Source organism: Pantherophis guttatus, chromosome 6 (assembly GCF_059756535.1).
Source record: "Pantherophis guttatus breed Tessera chromosome 6, ASM5975653v1, whole genome shotgun sequence".
NCBI lineage: Eukaryota > Metazoa > Chordata > Lepidosauria > Squamata > Colubridae > Pantherophis > Pantherophis guttatus.
The window spans coordinates 20,269,722-20,292,705 of NC_142068.1; the positions used below are offsets into that span (position 1 = coordinate 20,269,722).

At 39.6% G+C, this 22,984-nt stretch overlaps 1 protein-coding gene across 1 annotated transcript in view; it reads left to right on the forward strand.

The window, feature by feature from the left end:
• Nucleotides 1-22,984, forward strand: part of WDR49 (WD repeat domain 49) — a 133,533-nt gene that overhangs the window by 57,293 nt on the left and 53,256 nt on the right. Inside the window, exons 8-10 of the mRNA XM_087872524.1 lie at nt 5,098-5,262; nt 8,441-8,556; nt 20,151-20,281. Of these exons, the coding sequence (XP_087728650.1) occupies nt 5,098-5,262; nt 8,441-8,556; nt 20,151-20,281 (412 nt within the window). The remainder of the gene's footprint in view (nt 1-5,097; nt 5,263-8,440; nt 8,557-20,150; nt 20,282-22,984) is intronic.

Here is a 22,984-nt window from a genome sequence, read left to right on the forward strand (position 1 = left end):
TATGTCTGTTATTAAAAGCATATTGGATAGCAATTAAAATTCTTCATGGGTGCTATTTATAATTATGCTTCCAGGACTTTAGAAAAACATAATTTAACACAAATATGTTTGCAACTTCTCATTTCTTTACAAGGAAAATCCATTTAATTATTAATATTGAAAAGTAGCAAACTTACTTCACTTACAGGTAAATAGCTTCAGTCTGACCTTTGATTTACCAGTTCAGCCCAAATATATCTGGTTACAGAATATGATAGCATCGATAAATATGTCAAATATAAACAGTACATCTTCCTAGTGAAAATAATAAATGTATTATATTATTTTATTGAGTTTATGACTATACACCAGGGGTGAAATCTAAAATTTGTTACTACCGGTTCTGTGGGCGTGGCTTGGTAGAGGGGGGGTAATGTGACTGGGTGGGCATGGCCAACTTTTTTCTTTTTTACTTTTAAAAGCATGTTTTCTACAATCTTAAGAGGTTGCATTAAAAAATGCTTTTAAAAGCCTCGGCCGAAGAGGTTGTAGAAAACATGCTTTTAAAAGTAAAAAAAAAACAGCCTCTGATGATTGCGCGGCTCAGCTGGGCATAGGGGGGGTGCAGGGATTTGTGCTACTGGTTCTCCGAACCACCCGCCGCTGAACTGGGAGCATTTCACCCCTGCTATATACGTCTACCCAATATAATCTGTCTACCAAACAAAATGAAGAAATGCTTGGGAGATGATTCGGTAGATGATATTTATTTTAAGCAATATGAACTTCAAACAAAATAGATGGACTAATTCACTTTTCAGAATTAAGGATGAATAAAGCCCATCTATAGAGAAAAAGCTCTCTGTCTTTCCTGGTAAGGTGTAGAAAAAATTGGCATGATTGTTAAAAATAAAACTGGCATGATTTCATTGTCATATTTTAATGGAAAGTATTTCACATTGAACCGGGTCAAGTGCAGACAGTACAGAATAAATAATGGTAATGGAGGTTAATTTATCTCCCTCAAATATGAATTCAAGTCTGATGATATCATGGGCCCATCCATGGAGTTTTCTCATTTGCGATTTGCAAGTTATTTGTCATTGCCTTATGTCAGGATATTTGTCAGCTGAGAATATAGGTAGTCCTCAATTTATGACCACAATTGAGGCCAAAATTTCTGTGGCTAAGTGAGACAATTGTTAAGTGAGTTTTGCCCCATTTTACGAACTTCCTTGCCACAGTTGTTAAATGAATCACTGCAGTTGTCTATGGAGATTCTCAGTCATCCAGGTCTTGGTTGTCCCAAAGGTGCTTTTTTTTTATTTTATTGAAAAGTTTTAAAAAGTTTACATATATATCCCCCCGCTTCCTTCCACCCTCCCCAACCCTCCCCCTCCCACTCACCCCCCTCCCTACTTCCCAGAGCAAAATACAGGGCATAACATTCAACAATCATAATCTAACATAGTCTAATTAATTATAACCTCTTACAACCCTCTAATACTTTAACTCCGCATTTACCAAACTAAATTTGAATACATAATAAAATCTCTCTATCTATTCGTAAGCTATTTGAAATTTTTTAATCCGATATTTACTTTGAATATAATCTATCCATCTTCTCCATTCTATCATATATTTCTCATTTGAATAGTCCTTCAAATACGCTGAGATCTTTGCCATCTCTGCTAAGTTTGCTACTTTTAATATCCATTCTTGAATAGTAGGCAAATCTTCCTTCTTCCAATACTGCACCACCAACAATCTTGCTGCAGTTATTAAATTCAGGATCAAATTAGTCTAACCGTACAATAGAAGGAGGAAGCATTAGATTTGCCTCGTTGAGATATTCAAAATGCAAGGAGGATATATAAATGTAATGAATCAGACACAGATAAAATATATCAATGGAGATTCTCAGTCATCCAGGTCATGGTTGTCCTGAAGGTGCTTTTTCAAGAGGCAACTGGACTTCCTGGTTTTTTTTTGAAGACGTTTCGCTTCTCATCCAAGAAGCTTCTTCAGCTCTTCAGAGAAGCTTCTTGGATGAGAAGGGAAACATCTTCAAAGAAAAAACAGGAAGTCCAGTTGCCTCTTGAAAAAGCACCTTTGGGACAATCACTGCAGTTGTTAAGTTAGTAACATGGTTTTTAAGTGAATCTGGCTTCCCCCTTGACTTTGCTTGTCAGAAGATCGCAAAAGGTGATCGCGTGACCCTGGGACTGTCATAAAGATGAGTCAGTTGCCAAGTGTCTGAATTTTGATCATGTAACCATGGGGATGCTGTAAGTTTGAAAAATGGTCATAAGTCTTTTTTTTTTTCAGCACTGTTGTAACTTTGAACGGTCACTAGACGACCTGTTGTAAGTTGAGGACTGCCTGTACTGTGAGGATTCAGAGTATGAATCCCTTTCATGCCATAAATACGGAGCAGTTTGCTGAGTCTCAGGCTAGAAATTGCAGCTACTGCAGCTTTAAGACACCCGTCCCTATCAAGAATCTATTCGTTTCCAGGAAAGGTGAGAAAAAGAAGCAATACATGTAAATCACCAGGGATGTAACAGTCATCTTCACTTTGCCACTCACACTGAGCAATCACTTGTTTCAAATAGCTTCATGCTTGTCTGCAATACAGATTCCTTTCTGTCCAAGCCAAGCCATCTAAGAGGAACTGGGCTATGCTTCAACTTCTTGGAGAACTGTGATTTAATCGTCAGTCTTTATTAGGAAACTCTCACAGAAGACATACTGGGAGTCTCCCTGTCAGCCGTCACAATTGGTTCAGTTAGAAAAGAAAGACTTTCAAGCCCATGTTTAGCCCAAACTATACTTGTTGTGGCCTATCAGCCGCCGGCCCCTGCAGCAGCTGAATCAGAGGAGGAGGAAGCGTGGGAGTCAGCATCAAGGCATCAAGGCAATTTCAGAGCTCCGAGGGGGAAGAGGGAATGGAGGTGGAGCCTGGGCCATCTGTCAGCCCTCAGATGGAGAGTCAACAGCCCCCAGATTTGGAGGTGGTTGATGAAGAAGAGGAGGAACAGCTGGGTCCAGTGCCTGACGCGCAGCCACGCAGAATGCAGAGGAGAGCAGTGGAAAGCCGTGTGTTGATCCTGGGGAAGGAAGAGCCACCACTGCTAGTGAGGCCCCACCTTAGCTCTAGGGATAAAAGGCAGGGGTTGGAGATGAAAAGATGTGGCAGACAACTATTCATCTTCTGGCCAGATGGACTTGTTAGCCTGCGTTGAGAGAGAAATTTTTTGCTGGGGCTGTCAGCACTCCTAATAAAGGAATCTTTTGAGTTCACTTCAGGCCAGTGGTGAAATCCAAATTGTTTTACTACCAGTCCTGTGGGCGTGGCTTGGTGGGCGTGGCAGGGGAAGGATACTGCAAAATCTCCATTCCCACCCCACTCCAGGGAAGGATACCGCAAAATCTCCATTCTCTCCCCACTCCTGGGGGAAGGATATTGGAAAAATCTCTATTCCCACCCCACACTGGGGCAAGGCAGAGGTGGTAATAGCCGGTTCTCCGAACTACTCAAAATTTCCACTGCCGGTTCTCCAAACTGCTCAAAATTTCCGCTACTGGTTCTCCAGAACCTGTCAGAACCTGGTGGATTTCACCCCTGCTTCAGACGGTTTGTCATGTTTGGGGAGCTGGGTCAGAACAATACTTTACTAAAGCCAAGCAAAGCTAGATCTGAGGTTTTCGTGCCCAAAGGATATGGTTAACTTTTCTCTGGTTCCTGCCTCCTCCCCCTCCCCCCCCAGTTATCAGTGAGTGTCCAGTTAAGTGCTAACAAATTATTTGCATAACATTCCCTGTCTTTGGAGGCTGGATGGTTCTGCATTCCACTGCATGACCCTGGAATGGCTGACTGCTCTCACGGGATGGTCCAATGCTTAATTTCAATTCCATTCATGCTACTACTCCCCTTATCCCACCCCACAGCTCCCCTCCCCATCAAGTATGGCAGACTGACAACAGGCAATGCATAGTGTACCAGGATGGCAGTCCTGACATTCCTACTCAGATACTAACCAGGTCTACTCAGCTTTTTTGAGGTTAGCTAACATCAACTAGGTATGCCATTTTCTTGAGAATGTGAACTTGAATTATTTTAAAAGGGGATTGGATATATTCACAGAATGTAACTATGGTAGCCAGAGCAATGGCTAGCAAACATGATGAATATAAATTATATGCAGATTTGGAATGAGTATGCTGAGGAACACAAATGAAGAGCACTAATCTAATTGGTCTGGCATCCCCCGGGAAAGTGATTGGGCAGTGTGGAAAAAACCCCCACACAAAATTATAATAGGCAAGAGAGAACTATATTTTACTTAGAGCATAACTAGTAGGTTTTACCTGCATGTAAATCTTTCATAAATATTAAACATAATCTATTGGTACTCATGGGAATGGCTCGCTGACTTATAAAAAATTGGAGTTGCATTTTGAAATCACAACACACATTTTACCAAGGGTTTTTTTCCCCGTGTCTGTGTGTGTGTTTGTGTGTGTGTCATATGTCATGATTTATCCAAATGGCCCTTTTTTCCAATGTATAGTGAAAATAAATGCCAATATGCTGTTAAAAATAAATGGATAATACTGATGTTGCAAGCTAATGCATTCAGAGACATTCCCTTAATGCTTTATATATGGAGCAGTTTGCTGACATAAGGAAGGCTGGTATTTATTACCTGTATATCACAAAGCTTTTCCTCTTTGTCTACTGCAACCTTAGGTTTATTTTATTTTGTTTGAAAAAGATTGCAATTTTCATTGCTAAAGACACATTGTCCCTGTCTGGATTAAAATAGTATCTGCAGTAAGAACAAGTCACCTCTTTTCTTTGTTGAATGGTAACTACATCATTACTCATCAGTTAAATAAAGCTTGCTGTGAAGAAAGGCTTTTAGCATAGGATCAAAATCAACCAACAAACTTTATGATTTGGAAGACAGGTGAGAAAATCAGCGCTGATTTGCATTTCAAATTGATACTTAGTAGGCTGCATATGTATTAGTTTATTATAATACAGGTATTTGGAACCAGAGCATGTCAGCAAGGTTTTAATTTAAGTGACTTTTCTCTCCTCCTTTTCCTTAGGTAATCAGCTCAGATACTGGATCTACAGTTATCTTCTGGTTGATTGATACTGGGCAGAAAATCAAAGAGTTTACTGGTTGTCATGGCAATGCAGAGATCAGCACTATGGCTCTTGACGGGACTGAGACCCGGCTCTTCACTGGGGGCACAGATGGAACCGTCAAGGTACCCACTATGTCTATTTTAAAAAAAAGTGGGGGGGAAATGAAGTGGGCTGAACCATTTCATATTATCAGAGGGGTAGCTTGAGTATCCACCACTAAGAAATTCCACTAGAGGAACTTGACGTGGTACTCATTATAAAAATAGCCAATACTTTTAGTTAAACAATAATAATAATATTCTTTATTATTTTAACTGGAGAAATAAAGTGTTAATAATCCTATTCTGTGCTTCCAAGTAGATTGGAAGAGTGACTGCTTTTCCTCAGACTGTGTTTAATTTCTGCTTCTGTTCCTTCTGGTTTCTTCTTGACCTTATAAATGTATGTTGTCCTGCTTTTATTATTATTATTATTATTCATGATTTAGGGTCACTTTTCTCCTCACATGGAAGTTAGGATGAGAAAGCATTTAAATTCTGGAATGGGATACAGTCAAGAAAAATACTTTTGAATATGTTCTTCTGACACACTTAAAAATATCAGCTAAAGTTCAAGCAGATACATTTGCACAACAGACCAACCTGATTTGCCCCAAAGTTCATCAGACTTTCTTTGACATGTCAAAACCCTGCTCAAGTGCTTAATTTGTAGTTCAATATACAGTACAAACCCCCAAATGGATTAACTCAGTAAGCATGTTAGGTGTCTTGTGTAAACATAGTCCTTTGCATAGATCAAGACTGTGTTCCAAGGAATTCTAAATTGTGCTATATTATGATTTCTTAAAGAAGTGAAAGTTCATTCAGCTCACACATGCTGTGTTTTAAATCACAATATACAAATATACAATAAACAGATCCATATAGTCTGGTATTCCGCAACTGAACTGGCCTACTCATAATTTAGCACAATGAATGAATCCCATCATCTGCAGCTTCAGATCAGTTATTTACAATTTTATTTTATTGATCCCTAGAGACATTGGGCTTAGAAATAGCAAATAATAGCCCCTCTCTTGGTTCTTCTTTGAGTCTCTGCTTTTCTTACCTCTGATTAAAAGTTTTTCAGATACTCTCCTTTACATATAGAATACTTGTTTCCTTCTTACTTTCCTACCCTCATCATAGGTACAAGTATGGAAGTCTTTATTTATATATTTATATTTAATAAAAGATACATATTCTTTTGGACATTAAAGTCACTACTTAGATACTACCCGTGTTTTCCCGAAAATAGGACCAGGTCTTATATTTCTTGGATGCCAAAATAAGCACTAGGGCTTATTTTTGGGGATGTCTTATTTTTTTCCATATATGGGAGGCCCACTTCTTCTGCTTGCTCATGACTGCAATGGGGCAGGAGGCCGCGCGGTGCCCCAGTGCCGCTGCGGCAGGACAGCAGCATTGAGTTGCCCCATGTGACCCGTACTGGCTTACCTCAGGGCCTCGCAGCCAGGCCATCCATTCCCTGACACCTGCCTTACCTCGTGATGGCGGCTCTGGCAGCCCCGTCCAGCAGGACCCCGCGTGGCTGCAAGCCCACTTCTTCTGCTTGCTTGTGGCTGCAACGGAGCAGGCAAGCTGAGAGATGGTGGGACAGAGTGGGCAGCTGGCCATAGGAGGCTTGTCTTTACATCTCTTGGCATTCCTGCAGTCCATGTGGTACATCGGGATCACTTGCCTTTCCTCCCCACATCTCTACCTCCATCTGTTGCCAATTCTGCCATGTGAAGACAAGCCTCCGGAGGCCATCTGCCTGTTCTGGCCTGACTCTTGGCTTTCCTGCATCCCACACATGTCTGGATCACATGCCTCCCACCCACTTCTGCCACCACCTGCTGTTTGGACATGTGATCAACTCACCTGCGCTGTGCAGGCTGTAGCTGCTGGACACTGTCGGCTCCTCCACCCTAGCTGCCTCTGTTGCTGGCCATGCCCCCCCTGCTGATGACCTTAACTAGGGCTTATTTTGGGGGTAGAACTTAATATTAGGAGTACATTAAAAATGAGGCTAGGGCTTATTTTCAGGGTAGGTCTTACTTTTGAAGAAATGGAGGTATTAATGGCTTTATTTCCATAATATACACCTCTAACTGGGACCCAGCAACTGAACTAGAAGCTGGGTTCCCTTCAAATTTCCCTACAAAATTTAGCTTCTGTGCTATGTTTGGAAGAGCAAAGAAACATAGCAGGAGTTGAACTTAAGCCCAGGGGAATTGTGAATTCAGAGATGCATAGCAAACAGGATTTCCAGGTTAATAAGTAGAGCAGTAACAGAGAATTCTAAGGAAGAAATAAAAGAAATCATAAAAGGAACAAAATTGTGATTTATAAATATACCTCACAGAGGAGGATAAAACACTTTTGAGCATGATATGCGTTTGTAAAGGGAGAAGTAATTTTAATTCATTTGTATGAGCCAAAAAATCAGTGAGTAGGTGAGTGTGTCTCTCAAGTCAGATGAAAAAAATACTACATTTCACATTTAAGACAAGTTTTTGATTGATGCTACAGATAGACATATAGAGTGTTTCAATCTCTATCTTCTGATGTAATCAAGAATGAAGAATGGGTTTATTAGTTTGAATTTTGCCAAAAATTTCCAAATGATTATAATACAAAGCAGTAGATGGAAACTAGCTGTGCTTTACTTAACCTTTGGTTGGTTAGTATAACATTAAGTTGGTATTGTACAATAAATTAGCTGCAATTGTAAGTTCTTTAAAGTTTAAAAAGGTTTATAACATTGGTTCCCCATGTTCTTTCCTCCTGAACACATGGATTATGTAGTTTTAAGATTTTTAACATGATTTTTGAAGTTACCAAGAAACATTTTCCTCTATGGTTTTGATATACTGATTTTTTCCATTTTCTAATTTAATTGTTTCATTATTGAAAACAATAAATCATAGAATACAAATTAAAGTTGAATACAATGATATGTATAGAGTAGAAGCTAGAGGCTGATGATCCTATGGTAATTAAATTAAAATTTTCAAAATAAAAAAATAGTGTTAAATACGATTTGTAATATATGTATGAACATACAAATGTTTATATTGTACTGTTGATAATATTGATAAGAAGTTGTAAAGTGCACTGAATTGTTTTGTAATATGAAAAATGTTAAACTTAGTATTAAAGTGTCCATGCTATTATTACTTATTGTTATTTTTCAGTATTATTATTATTTTAAAGAATAGTATAAATAAGATATCCTGATTTTTTCCCATATTTTCAGGTCTGGGATTTCAATGGATATTGCCACCATAAGCTCAATGCTGGAAGGGATCAAACAGTTGAAATTTCTCAGATTTTGGTGCTAAGCTGGACTATCTTGGTCCTAGGATGGGACAGGTACTGTGAAGAGTATTCTACTTAAAAGGGACTATAAATATAAACCTATAATGTAGAAAACTGTACTAGTGCACCTTTTGCTTCCATTAATGGGTGATAACCCATTATCTGCTAATAGTCTGTCCCAGTAATTCAAGAACTACTTGATAATGGAAATCAAGAAAAGATGCATTCACTGGTGTAGCATAGTAGAAGCAGCTCTCATCTGTCTTGATCAAATAAAGCACTTCAGTTTTCAACAGGAAGTTCAGCAAGTTTCTTTTCAAGGTTTTTGCAAGAGCAAAAAGCAAAAAGAAAAAAAAAAAAAAAAAAAAAAACCTCCGGAGTGTATTCAAGATAGGCTAGGCTTTCAAAACAAAGGAATGCATTATGAAAGGATTTGTTGTGTTTACATTTTTTCCTTCAATCTCTTAAACCCTTTGGCGAGATGAAAGAGAGTGTGTTTGTGTACACACACACAGGCAGAGACATATTCTTTATTTAAATGCAATGATTTGAATCCTATGCTGAAGCGTATTGTAAGAACCACTTAAAATTCATGTAGAACACCCTCTTTTGTTTGCTAAGGCTAAAAATTCAAGCTGCTCAGAGCAGAAGTGACTCCCTGGAACCATTTATGTTATGATGGAGTCACAGCTTCCAAAATTTCTAGTGAATTCTTGGGGTTGTAATCAGTGGTGGGATTCAAATAATTTAACAATTGGTTCTCTGCCCTAATGACTGACTGGGTGGGCGTGGCCAGGGTGGGCATGGCCAGGGTGTGTGACAGGCAGCACTCAACCTCCTGAACCCCCTGGGAACAAAAAAGGGCCACGGGGAGGACACGCTGCTCCCCGTGCCCCATTTTGGGCCTAGGAGGCATCCCTGAAGCCTCCTGGGAGCAAATACGGGCCGTGGGGGGTGCTGCCCCCTCATGCCCCATTGTGGGCCTAGGAGACCTCCCTGCACTTATCTGTGAGACAAAATGGGGTGCATGGGGAAGGGGCAGGGTGGGGCGGGACCAGCCAGCAATTTAACTACCGGTTCACATAAGCTGGCTCGAACTGGCTGAATCCCACCACTGGTTGTAATCATAAACCTCTTTAAGATCATTAGGTGTTAGCCCTACTAAATAGACCAGACCATGAAATCCACTCTGCAGAAAGATTAAAATACTTTTATTGAGACATGCTTAATTACAAAAAAAGATTAAAAAGTGTTTCAGCCTCTTTTACCTGATAATAATGTTGTAAACCAAGAATTGCTTAAGATTAGTGGCCATATAAATCTTTTAAATAAATACAAAATAATTCCAGGCCTGTTTCTCTCAAGGTCATTTTCTTTCTACTCTACACAAGGCCAGAATGGAAATAATAGCATAAAATTTTTAAACACTTTGATTTAAGATAATCCTCATGTTTGTATGCTACACTGATGTATACGTACAGAACATTTTAGACCTCTCCATAGATACTGTAGTAGGGCAGAGATTTCTTTATTTCTTTATGACATTTTTAAAGGCTAATTTAAACAGAGTGAGGGTGAGGGACATATAAATCTCAGAGATAATATTGTTTCAGACAGCAGATGCCATGATAGAGAAGACCCACTTCCTGCATCCCACTTGCTAATGTTATTTATTCAATGAGAATTAGAATGTGATGACTCAGAGCATAGAGGACCCCAAAAGAAGATATACTTGGTCCTTGGCTTACAACCATTTGTTTAGTGACTGTTTGAAGTTTCAGTGACACTGAAAATGGCTTACAATTAGTCTTCATATTTACAACCATTGAAGCATCCCCATAGTCATGTGATCAAAATCTGAACACTTGATGGCAATGAACAGGTATTTACAATAGTTGCAGCACTACGGGGTCATCTGACCACCATCTGTGACCTTCCCAACCATCTTAGGGCTTAGGGCCGGGGTATTTACGAGACCGCCTTCTGCCACCAATAGCCTCCCACCGGCCAGTACGCTCGCACAGAGTGGGCCTCCTCAGGGTGCCGTCCGCCAGAAAATGTCGGCTGACGACCCCCAGGGGGAGAGCCTTCTCTGTGGCGGCGCCCACCCTCTGGAACAACCTCCCCCCGGAGATACGTACAATAACAGACCTCCGGATTTTTCGTCGGGCCCTGAAAACCCATTTATTTCAATTAGCGGGGCTGGCTTGAGTTAATTTTAAATTGATTTTAAATTGGGTTATTTTAATTTACGGCCAATAATATTTAATTATTTTAAATTGTTTTTAAATTTTGTATGTATTGTTTTTTATTCTGGCTGTTCACCGCCCTGAGTCCTATTCTGGAGAAGGGCGGTATAGAAATTTAAATAATAAATAAATAAATAAATAAATCTTCCAGCAGATAAAGTCAATGGGGTAAGCCAGGTTTGCTGAATGACACCCTGATTCACCTAAGAACTTCAGCAATTCACTCAACAAGTATAGCAAAAAAAAAAAAAAAAGATCATAAAATTGGATGCAATTCACTTAACAACTGCCTTAACGATGGAAATTCTGATCCCAATTGTGGTCATAAGTCAATAGCAATAGCACTTAGACTTATATACTGCTTTACAGTGCTTTACAGCCCTCTTTAAGCGGTTTACAGAGTCAGCATATTTCCCCCAACAATCTGAGTCCTCATTTTACCCACTTTGGAAGGATAGAAGGCTGAGTCAACCTTGAGCCTGGTGAGATTTGAACTGCCAAATTGTAGGCAACCAGCAGGCAGTAGAAGTAGCCTTCAGTACTGCACTCTAACCACTGCACCACTGTGTCTCATCAAGTCAAGGGCTACCTGTACTGAATATGTCCAAATCATATGCCATAACCTATAATACCATTCTGCATTCTCTATTCTACTACAGGTTGCCACCGATAGCTATAATAACTTCTTCCATTAGCCTTTGTTGCTTTCTGTGGAGAAGAAAAACATATGAGATTAAAACAAGATACCCTTACTTGGGCTGCCTGCATATTAGGCAGTTGTATTAACCTCTGAGCCACAAGTTCTCCTCCCTTTATCATCTTGAGCCAGGGGAGAGATTAAGTGTTTTTCTGCCGAAGCACCTGGTCTACCCCAATATGGGAGGAAGCATACTGCTTCCATTTCGCCTTTCAGCTCCAATCTAGGAGCTGATGAGAGCTAAATAGCTTGAAATAGATCTATACTAGTCTCCCTGTATTTCTTTATCAGCAAATATAAATTTGGTATAAAATGGTTTGTCGTGAATGTGACTGCTTGAGGGCTCCTGGATTGGAGCTGAAAGGCGAAAGGGAAGCAGTATGCTCCCTCCCATATACATATGGCAGAGATCATTATAGGGTGCATGCAATAATACTGTACATGGCAATTTGCTAGGTTTACTTTCTCTCTTTCTCCCTCTCTCAGAATGTTGCTTGTTTTTATAAATCCTTAGCTTCTATACCCATGAGCTTTGCAGATGCTAAAGAAAAAATTATGTTAGGCTTTAATTAGAAACACTTCTGTCAATATACTTGAACGTTCCAATAACACATACAAGTACTTCCTCTATAATAATCATTGCAAAATTAGGCTGCACATCTGGAGATTTGGATGAAATAAATTGATTTTAGGGTATAAGTCTCCTTTGAGTTAAGAGCTGTTTATTTCATAGGCTCAAAAATGTATACACTGAAATCAAAACTGAATTAACCAGCCAACTATGCCATCATTCAGCACGTGGGAATATAGTTATGCCTTCTCAGACAGTTCTCACGATTTGCAAGAGAAAACAATAATTTGAATCTGCAGACATATAAATAAAGGTATTCCTCCTTTCTATAGAAAGCTCTCATGCCACTTGAAAAGATATTTCAGTTGTTAGGGAAACTTCCTCCTCCTCCTCCTATTATAGTCATGTCAGGAGCTGAAACTCTTCCAGGTTGAAAAGATTGAAGAGTGACATCACCATGGCCTGGGGGATACTCAGTTGGGGGTTCCTTTCATGTTAAATGGTACCCATTTATTTACTCATAGTTGCTTGCTTTTGAAGTGCTGGGTTGGCAGGAGCTGGAGCATGAGACTGTAGCTCACCTGTCTCAACAGCAACCGGGTCTCAAATGCGAGCCTGCTGATTGTCAGCCAGGTGTACAAGCCATGTGAGCCACCACGTTCCTTCAACTTCCTAATACAAATTATAACACAGAATGCTGCTCCATAATGTTTGAATTTTGCTTTGACAAGATCTATCTCATCTCATCAACATTCTTCAAACATTTTTTGAAGGACCCAAAAGCACAAATATTTTTTCATAGAGTAATTTTATTCTTAAAGCATGAATTTATTTTACATTTGCAGGCTATAATGTTAAGTTAGTACTGTTTCAGTTGTAAGCAGGGGTGAAATCCAGCAGGTTCTGGAGAACCGGTAGCGGAAACTTTGAGTAGTTCAGAGAACTGGCAAATACCATCTCTGGCTGGCCCCAGAGTGGGGTGGGAATGGAGATTTTGCAATATCCTTCCCCCAAGAGTGGGGAGGGAATGGGGATTTTGCAGTATCCTTCCCTTGGAGTGGGGTGGGAATGGAGATTTTGCAGTATTCTTCCCCTGACATGCCCACCAAGCACACCAGGCCACCAAGCCACGCCCACAGAACTGGTAGTAAAAAAATTTGGATTTCACTACTGATTGTAAGCATTGCCAACATTGAATGTTGTAGGCAAATCATATGCAGAACACAATGTCCTGAAGTCTTTGAAACAGTCTTTAAAAACCAACTGATTCAAAATAATGATCCCATGTTTGGCCAAACCATTCCAGTAAAGCATCTTCCCCCTAATTTTCAAATCAGGGTTATTCTATTCTAATCATATTTTCATATAGTTTGGGATCAAATGAAACCACTTACCTATGAATAACAATATATTCAAGATTGGAAAATACACCCTCTCTTTAATATGCTTGAATTTTAAAACTTTCAAGATTTCTAAGATGTCATACAGTATATTCATAAAAGGTGTTGTCCCAAAACAATATAAATGTTAAAATAAGAATTATATGGTTGGAAATCTGGTAAATTAAATCTGCCTTCAATGTATTTTTAATGGTAATCTCAATTTAGCCAGTGATAATATTTAGCCAGCTGTAAAAAAAAAAGTCTTATTAATCCATCTTTCTGGATGATGTATAGAGTTATGTATAAAATAGAAGTACAGTAGTGAAATAATTCCAAGTAGGAAAGTCAAAACTGAAGGTAATATCGTTGCAAAAACGTATCCCGACAAGTGTTAAAATAAATACTTTCCTTACTCTAAATAAGTATTTCCAACCTTAGCAATTTTAAAATGTGTGGACTCAACTCCCAAATTCCCCAGCCAGGTGGAATCCACACCTCTTAAAGTTGCCAAAGTTTATTTATTTATTGGTTCAATTTATATGCCGCCCTTTTCCGGAGACTCAGGGCGGCTTACAATGCGTTAAGCAATAGCCTTCATACTTTTGTATATACCTGCTTAGTAGGGCTTCCGGGCCACCCCTAAGCGGTGTTCTTTTTTTATACAAAGTCAGCTTATTGCCCCCACAAACTGGGTCCTCATTTTACCTACCTCGAAAGGATGGAAGGCTGAGTCAACCTTGAGCCTGGTGAGATTTGAACTTGCAGTAATTGCAGGCAGCTGGTGTTACTTAACAATGCTTTAGTCTGCTGCGCCACCAAAGCCACCAAGTTGAGAAACATTGATTCAAAGTGTGAGTCCTTGGTGCTCTGTGAGCTTGTTTTCTTGGAGACATTTCATTACCCAACTAGGTAACATCATCAGTGCTAGAAGTTTATATCTTGTGTTTTTTTAGTTTTTTGATTATCTCTTTTGAATGCTATAAAGCAGGAGTGTCAAACTCACATCGTCACGGCAGTGTTACATGACGTATCGGGACTTTTTCCTCCTTCACTAAACTGGGTATGGGCGTGGCCAGTGTGTGATGCATCCAGCCCATGGGCCGGGAGTTTGACACCTCTGCTATAAATTAAGGATAGATAAAATAAATAACATATACATTTCATTCAAAACAGACAATCAAAAAGATAAAAGGCCGCAACACCTCCTAGCCAGCAATCAATACCCAAATAAGCAGAGAAACTACCAACTTAGTAAATAACAGTTATCAAGGAGCAACCAAGAACACTCCTACCAACACTGACTTGTACATAAACAGAGAACAAATTCCATTCCCTTCTAGACCTGATGATGTTACCTAGGTGGGTAATGAAACCTCTGCAACAAAACAACCAAGCCCAAAGAGCACCAAGGACTTCACAGTTCAACCCTGAGCTATAAATATTCTCCACTATTGGTACTGATGCAAAGCTTGAAACAATAATAACTACAAAATAGGAATGCAATGGATAACAAAAATGGGGAGACTTCTTTTAACAATAAAACAAGACATTTCTGTGTGATACATAATTTAGTCACCACTTAGTTGCACAATAATCTGCCCATTTATCCAGAACACAGACACATGAATGGGCTGCATATGTTCAGAAGGCTTGGATCACAAAATGTTCTTAGTGACAAATAATTATTAAGGTTTTGCACAATCACAATATATGTAGAATTGCCAACAACAATCTTTCTAAATCTGATATCCTCACTATATCTGGGGCTAAAACTCTCAGAGGTCCCAGGCTATATGTCTTTCACTGCATTACCTCTGGTGCTTTTTCTCAACCTTGCAAATTTTAAGATGGGTGGACTTGCTGGCTGGGGAATTCTGGGAGTTGCAGTCCCACCCATCTCAAAGTTACCAATGGTGAGAAATAGTGGCTTGGGAATTTAGGGAAGTCCAGTCCATCATATCTTTAGAGTGTTAAATTTGAGAAAGATATTCTACACTATTAGCAACTTTCAAGAATTCAATGTGTTCCAGGAATAAATTTGTTCTGTTAGTGACCTGATGCCTTTCTGTCTGGCAATTTACAAAAATGTCCTTCTAGAGATCTCTCAGGTCTTTAAACATCAGTCCTCATGTTGATAATTAAACTGACATCCTGGCACTATAAAGATGCTCCTCATCATGAAAAGCAACAATAAATTGTACATCCGCTTTTAATGGGCTTAGAAACTTGCAGTCTGTAAATCAGTTGCATTGTATTTTTGTGCTTTAAAAAAGTCTTAACAAGATAGTAATTGTTATAACTGAATCTGAGTCTCCTTCTCTAAAGTCTTAGTTTGGCTGATCTGCACTCAGCAGCTTTTTAGCTTTTCTACTGAACAAATGTTATTGGTGAAGGAAATAGAAAATCAATGTAAATACATTTAAGCAGAATAAAATGTGTCTGGGCTGCATGCTGTACAAAGCCTGCTTTAGCCAGGGATAAGTGTTATGTGTTTATAAACTCTAGATTAGACAGGATTAAAGGATCTCAGCCTACATTTGAAAATCTCTATTTTCTAAGCAGTCTCATGAAACTGATGTTCTTTTTCTGCAAAAACTCCTGTTCTTCATTTGATTCTGGCATAACCAAATAAAGAATGGGAAAATATAGATTTGGGTTATAGAGAGCGTGGAAAGTACTACACATTGTACTGATTCAACTGCAGAATACAGTACAGAAAAAAACTAGTGGTGATGAAGACCAGTTTATCTCCCTCAAATTGAATTCAGTTCTGGTAACATCATGGGCACATCCATGTAGTTTTTTTGGTAGCAATTTGGGTGTGGTCTGTCATTTTCTTATTTCAGGATAAACTTCTCAGCTGAGATTACTCTGAAGATTCAAAGTGTGAATTCCCAAACGTTGGTTTTGGGAGATAGAAAATAACTTGGTTTGTTCATCTCCTTCTCTTTCTTGAAACTGAGATAAAATCTGTTGCATCCATCTAAAGCTTAGCAGCCAGGGATTTTAGGCATGCAACAGGAAATCTGTTCTGAATGCCTGCCCCCTGCTTCCCTTTAAGCAAACTGAAGAAATTGAAACCTAAATATAAAATTCATCTACCTCATCGCAAGAATGGACAGATTGACCAAACAAGCTATCTCTTCCTGAGCTGCTTTTCTCTGAAGCACCACCTAGAAAGTGCTGACTGCAAGTTAACAAGCTCAGCTCTGTGACCTTAATTAGTTGATTAGAGCCTTATGGCCAGCTGTCTCTGCTGCCTGATACTGACAAGACTGAAATCAGTTTCATACTAAATACTTTAGTTTGCCTCCTTAGTGGCTCATGGCTCACAGCAGAAGTGCTCTAGGCAAATAGCAGCACAAGTACCTTTCAATCTCTATTCCCCATTGTGTGTCTGTTTACTCTCTTGTAATCCCTTCCTCTCCAATAATGTAAATACAAACATCAGCCCTGTTCTTGCTAATTATCCCAGAGCCAGGGTGAGCATTCCAAAGGGGAAGAGAGACAAGGGGCTGTAAAATTTGCTCTTTTTCTTGGCTTCCTCGTGAATCAAGTTCTGGAAATCTTCCCTGTTTTTTGAGCTTCCCAGATTGTTTGGGGCCATATCCTTCTGATGGATTAGGGTTAGGGTATGACACTGTGCAAAGCAAAGGAAAGCTGGAGTGAAATGGTAAGCACTGTCAAGGTTACACGATTTTCAGTTAGCAACTGCTTCACTTAATGACCAAGCCACCAGAACCTACTGTGGTTACTTGAATAGTAAGAACTCTACTACTGAACCTGGGAAATTGTCAGCATCTATGCAGAATGTGGGTTTATATTCAAAGCTCTGTGAATAACACAGAGCCAGGTACAGATCAAGTTGTGGAATCTTCTGGTAACAGGCAGGACTAGCATTACTCAGGCAAGTTCATAAGAAAGTCAAGCACTTATGAAGACTAACATTTGCTAAAGAAAATTAGGAAGCTGTAAGCAAAAAAAAAAAATGGTCTATTTGTTTCAATTCAAGAATAAACCCAGCCCAGGTTTGAGTCCTGAGTGCAGAATGATGGGGTGAGCTCCTATTACTTACCTTACCTCCTGCCAACCTAGCAGTTCAAAAGCATTCAAATGCAAATAGATAAATAGGTACCACTTGGTGGGAAAGTAACAGTATTCCATGCACTTCAGCATATGTTATACTAGCCACATGACTACAGAAATGTCTTTGGACAAAGCTGGTTCCTTCAGCTGACCAGATTTGACAAGGCTGATCATTTGTTTTGCAATGGTCAGATTTGCTCTTACCGTGCATCTCACTGACAATGTGAGAATTAATTAATTCTCACATACTGTTGATGCAAACTGCCAAAATTCAGTAGCACAATTTGCTCATTCACTACTAAATTTTCATATCATTTCAAATTATTTTTTTGGGGGGAGTATAACACCTAAACATTTTCTTTTTATATAGTATTTTATAACACTGAAATTAAAGACAGGTTGTTATTTGTTAGTCCTTGAGCTGCTACAACAGAATTTGTTGCTTTTATAACTGAATAATAAAGCTAATTCTTTAACCTCAGGATTAAATCTGGTATGATAAGCTTTGGTTTATAAGGTATGCCACAAGTGGGTGAATTTATATAACAATTTAAGTCATAAAGCATGGTTTGGAAACCCCAATAGCTGAATTGCCGAGACAAATCCAGATACGATATGTAATAATTTAGGATGTTCTATAAATTCAGCCTAAATGAGTTATAATTCAAAGATAATTCATTCTCTCCTTTTCTATGCTGCCTAAAATATATATACAATGGAGTTGAAGGGTAGATACAATCATCTGGTCCCTCAGCAACAAACTGTACCAATTTTTTCAGGATATATCCAAAGTATTATTTTTTTCTGTATTATTATTTTCAAATAAAGGGTTTTCTTTTTCCTTTAAGTTAATCAATTTTATAGCAGATTTTAACAAAGCTGTTAAATTGGTTAGGGCAGTAATTATCCTTGTCATCAACTATTATGGTTAGAAACAATGCATGGTGCACTAGAGACAGATTTTCCATTATGGTTTGGCAGTAAGAAACAATAGAATTTTTTTTTTTTTTTTTTAGAAATATAGAATGAGGTTTGCAACATACAATTTCTGCAACAAAAGTGCAGAAGCGACAGGAAAATTAAAACATGAAAACATCAAATTGAATGTTGCAAGGGTATCTGTTAATAAAACATTATCATTTCTTGCAGATCAGACTGCCTTTTGATTATTAATTCAATTCCAAAAGTGTAGCATTTCATTCATATATCAGCTGAAAATAACTTGTAACAATAGTGGATGGAATGGAGAAAGAAGAAGAGAAAATCCGAGGGGATCAATCTTCTTCCTGTGCCATATCCATCATCGGACATTGGCAATCATGTTGGCAATCTTATTTTTATCAAAAGCAGCACAGAAAAGTGCTGCTGAGTTTTGTCCAAATCAGTCCCTTAGATTTTTGAAGCCATGATGTTCTTCTTCTGCCTGGACCTCGTTTACCTTCAAACTTTCCCTGGAAGATTAAGTGAAGTATGGCGTATTTTTCCGGTTGTCGCATCATATGTCTAAAATATTCTAACTTCCACTTTTTTAATGTTTTTGATGATTTCCCTTGGCTTCCCCAGGGAGCTTATGACCTCCCCATTTCTGATTTTGTCAACCTACCTTATACATAACAGCTGCCTGTAAACCCACCTTTCAAATGCTATTAGTCTCTTCAAGTGACTTTCTGTCAGAGACCAACGCTCTACTCCATAGAGCAGGATAGAAAAAATGTAACATCTGAAATAGGAAAATAATATTCTGAGGTCTATCTTGTCTGCTAACTTGGTGACTGTGTTACTGAAGAATATAAAGACTTCCTTAGGTTGGGTATTTGCATCCTGAGGGATATATCTAATATATCAGGGGTGAAATTTGACCGGCAGCAGATAACGGTGTGCACGTGCATGGCTGGCACATGCAACAGGGTGGGGGCGGCAGCACATTCAAGAAGTGGAGTGGCTCCAGTAATTTTCACTGCAAGAAGTCTGCAGCCACCACATCTTTTGGTGCAAGAAGCGCCTCCAGGCACACTGAAAAAAAGAGGCGGTGGCTGCAGGCATCTCGCGACAAGGGGGCGCGAGATGCGGGCTGGTGGGTGGGAGCCCAGCGATGACCACTCAGCCCTGGCTTGCCTTCCCTGGCAGCCAGCCACAGGAGGAAGGTAAGGATGCATCACATGGCGAAGGGAAAGCAGGAGGCCTTTGACAGATTAGGCCAGGCCTGGGCAGAAAATAGGTAGAAGAGAAATTCAAAATTTTTTCCTACCGGGTTCTGTGGGCGTGGCTTGGGAGGGGTGTCATGTGATTGAGTGGGCATGGCTTGAGTGATGTTGAGTTGGCCATGCCCACTCAGTCACAGAACCCCCCCCAAGCCACGCCCATAGAACCGGTAGGGAAAAAATTTGAATTTCACCACTGAACTATATATATGCAAACACCCAACCCAAGGAAGGCTTTATATTCTTCAGTAGAACAGTCACTAAGTTAGCAGACAAGGTACAGCTCAGAATATTATTTCCCTATTCCTATTTGAGAGAGAGAGAGAGGGGGGGGGAGGGAGGGAGGGAGGGAGATGGGATGTATATTTATTCTATATTTATTTCTCCTTAGCCAAGGGGTAAAAAGCTGAGGAACAAGAAGGTCCATTCACTGGTTTCATTTGTGCTTGTTTGTATCTTTAGGGTGATCACGGTTTTTCGCCTAAATAATTTGACTCAGTATCTTGTTCAGCCTTCAGAATGGAAAGGAGGAGCTCAGCATAAGGACGACATTTTATGTGCAGCATTTTTACCTCCACAGACTCTTGTCACAGGTAGAGAAAGACTTAATGACTGAACTAATGGTGCTTCAGTGCAGAATTAGATCTGCTGTCTGGTCTAAGTTATATATTGTATTTTGTAGAGCTTAATCGCTTCTGAAACATAGAAAGAAAAAATGAAATCATGCAATAAGACAATTATGGGTCTGACCTTCCCTTTTCTTCCATTACGCTCTTCAACTTCTAACTTAGAGAAATCTGGGAACTGTGAAATTTCTTTCTAGATGGTCCTACACTAAAAAGGTAAAAGAAATGAGTTTTAAGAAACATGAAAGTGGATATTATTATATAAAATCATAAACTTTTAAATCTTAGTTATTCATCTGGATGGAAAGCGTATGTTCTACACTAGAGTCTCAACCTCTTCCAGGGGTGAAATCTACTTACCTTCCCTCCCGGTTTGGAAGTGCACATGCTGCGCATGCACACTCACTATGCCCATGCACGCTTGGACCCTCTGTGCATGCGCAAAGGGTAAAAAACAGGTTACTTCCTGGTTAAAACCAGGAAGTAACGACGACCGGGCAGGTGGTCGGAGCCTTGCGCTGCCATTGCTACTGGTTCTCTGAACTACCCCGCTGCCATCCAGTGGTGGGTTCCTCCCGGTTCGGCCTGGTTCTGCCGAGCCAGTAGTGGTGACGATATGACGTCACTGAACTGGTTCTGCCCCCCCCCCCTGCGTTATTATTACCTTTTATTTGGCACAACCCCCAATCTATTGCTGCCTCCTGAGTCCCAGCTGATCGGCTAGAAGGAAAAAAACTATTTAAATTCTTGCCACGGGGCTTCAAAGGGCTGCCCTACAGCTGATCAGTGTTAAAAGGCAGTGTGCTGGTAGACCAGTGCCTCCAAAAACAAATGAGTAGACAGGTGCCTCCAAAAACAAATGAGTAGACCGGTACAGCTCTGCAAGCAGTTAAAAACCTGGATTGTCACATGACCATCAAGCCATGCCCACAAAATAAGCCATGCCCACAGAATTGGTAGTAAAAAATTTTAGAACCTACCTCTGCTGCCATCGCTACCAGTTCGGCCAAAGTGGTCCGAACCAGTAGCATTTCACCCCTGACCTCTTCCCATTCTATTCCTCTTATCAATCCCAAAGGTGCTTTTTCAGGAGGCAAGTGGACTTTCTTGTTTTTTCTTTGAAGACATTTAGCTTCTGATCCATGGAGCTTCTTCAGCTCTGACAGGATAGTGGGGAATGAAATGATTTATAATCCTTGCAGGCAGCTGGTCATGTGCATCCTTTTAGAGGGTCATTGAAGTACTTGAAAGTTTAGAAGCTTCTTGGATGAGAAGTGAAACATCTTCAAAGAAAAAACAAGAAAATCCAGTTCCCTCCTGAAAAAAGCATTTGGGACAACCATGACTTGGATGAGTGAGAATCTCTACAGACTTTTAGCTATACAATTTGGGATGAACACCCTTTGAATGGTGTGGGAGTAGGAATGGATTTTCAGAAGAAAAAATTGCAGACTACAGGAAGCAGGAGATTCCTACTCAGGAGACCCTGAGGATACAGATCAACCTCCAAGTGCTTCAACGACTGTAAATCCTTCCATTCCCCACTATCCTGTCAGAGCTGAAGAAGCTTCTTGGATGAGAAGCAAAACATCTTCAAAGAAAAAACAAGAAAGTCCAGTTGCCTCGAGACTGTTATTGGTTCCTGTTGCTTCCATCTGAGCTTGATTCTTGACAGTTATTTTGAAGTTGGATGAACAACACTTTAATATTGGATGATTATTTTAATTTATTTTATTTATTACAACAATCATTTTGCATCCTGCCAACATCTTCAAGAATTCCCTATGGTTTGCTAGCATAGCACTAATTAAAATGTCCGTAGCAAGTTAAATTAAATAAGGATTAAAAATGGAGCAGCCACAAGCAAGCAATAAGGCATTAACTTTCAGAAGGAAAAACAAAAGAAGGAACACATTTAAATTCTAGAGAGTTTTGGATAGACACCACTACTGAACTACAGCAACTCTGGGTGTCAAATCCCACGTTCCTCAACAGCTCTCAGAAAAAATGGATGTGATGGGTAGGTTCTGGTTGCAACAGGACTCCTACTAAAGTCAAATTATCAAGCTGTATGAGGCTTAGCATTTTGAACTGCCCCGGGTAAGCTTTGGAAGCAAATGAAAAGTCCACTAGTCAGATATAATATGCAATGAACACTAGTTAACAAGTGGGCTGCTATATTTTTTTTATTGCTTGCAAGATGAGTCTGGGGGGGAGGGAGTCCCATGTAGAGCACATTGCTGTAATCTAATATCATAGCACAGATTTGTTCAAATGTTTAATCAAATTAATTATTCATAATTAACAACAGAGTAATCTTTACCTACACAAAAAACCTGATGTAGGGTGTGTGTGTGTGTGGTGGGGGAAGGAACTTACATCTTTTATGTGTTGATAAAGTCATCACTCTCCATATTGGCTTTCTGCTACCGGTTCAGTTTTCTTTTGCGGGATCTACAATTACCCCACTCCTAATGCAAAGACTTCATACAAGGTTGCAGAATGGACTTTCACTTTCACATTTCACTGGTTCTTTTCACACCAGAGTGGATTTGACAAAACAAAATTGAGAATAGGGATCTATTTTACTGCTGGATCCCATCCCCTAAATGGTTTGATGCCCGTATATGCAAACTTAAACCTGAATTGTTGGGATAAGGGAAGATGTCA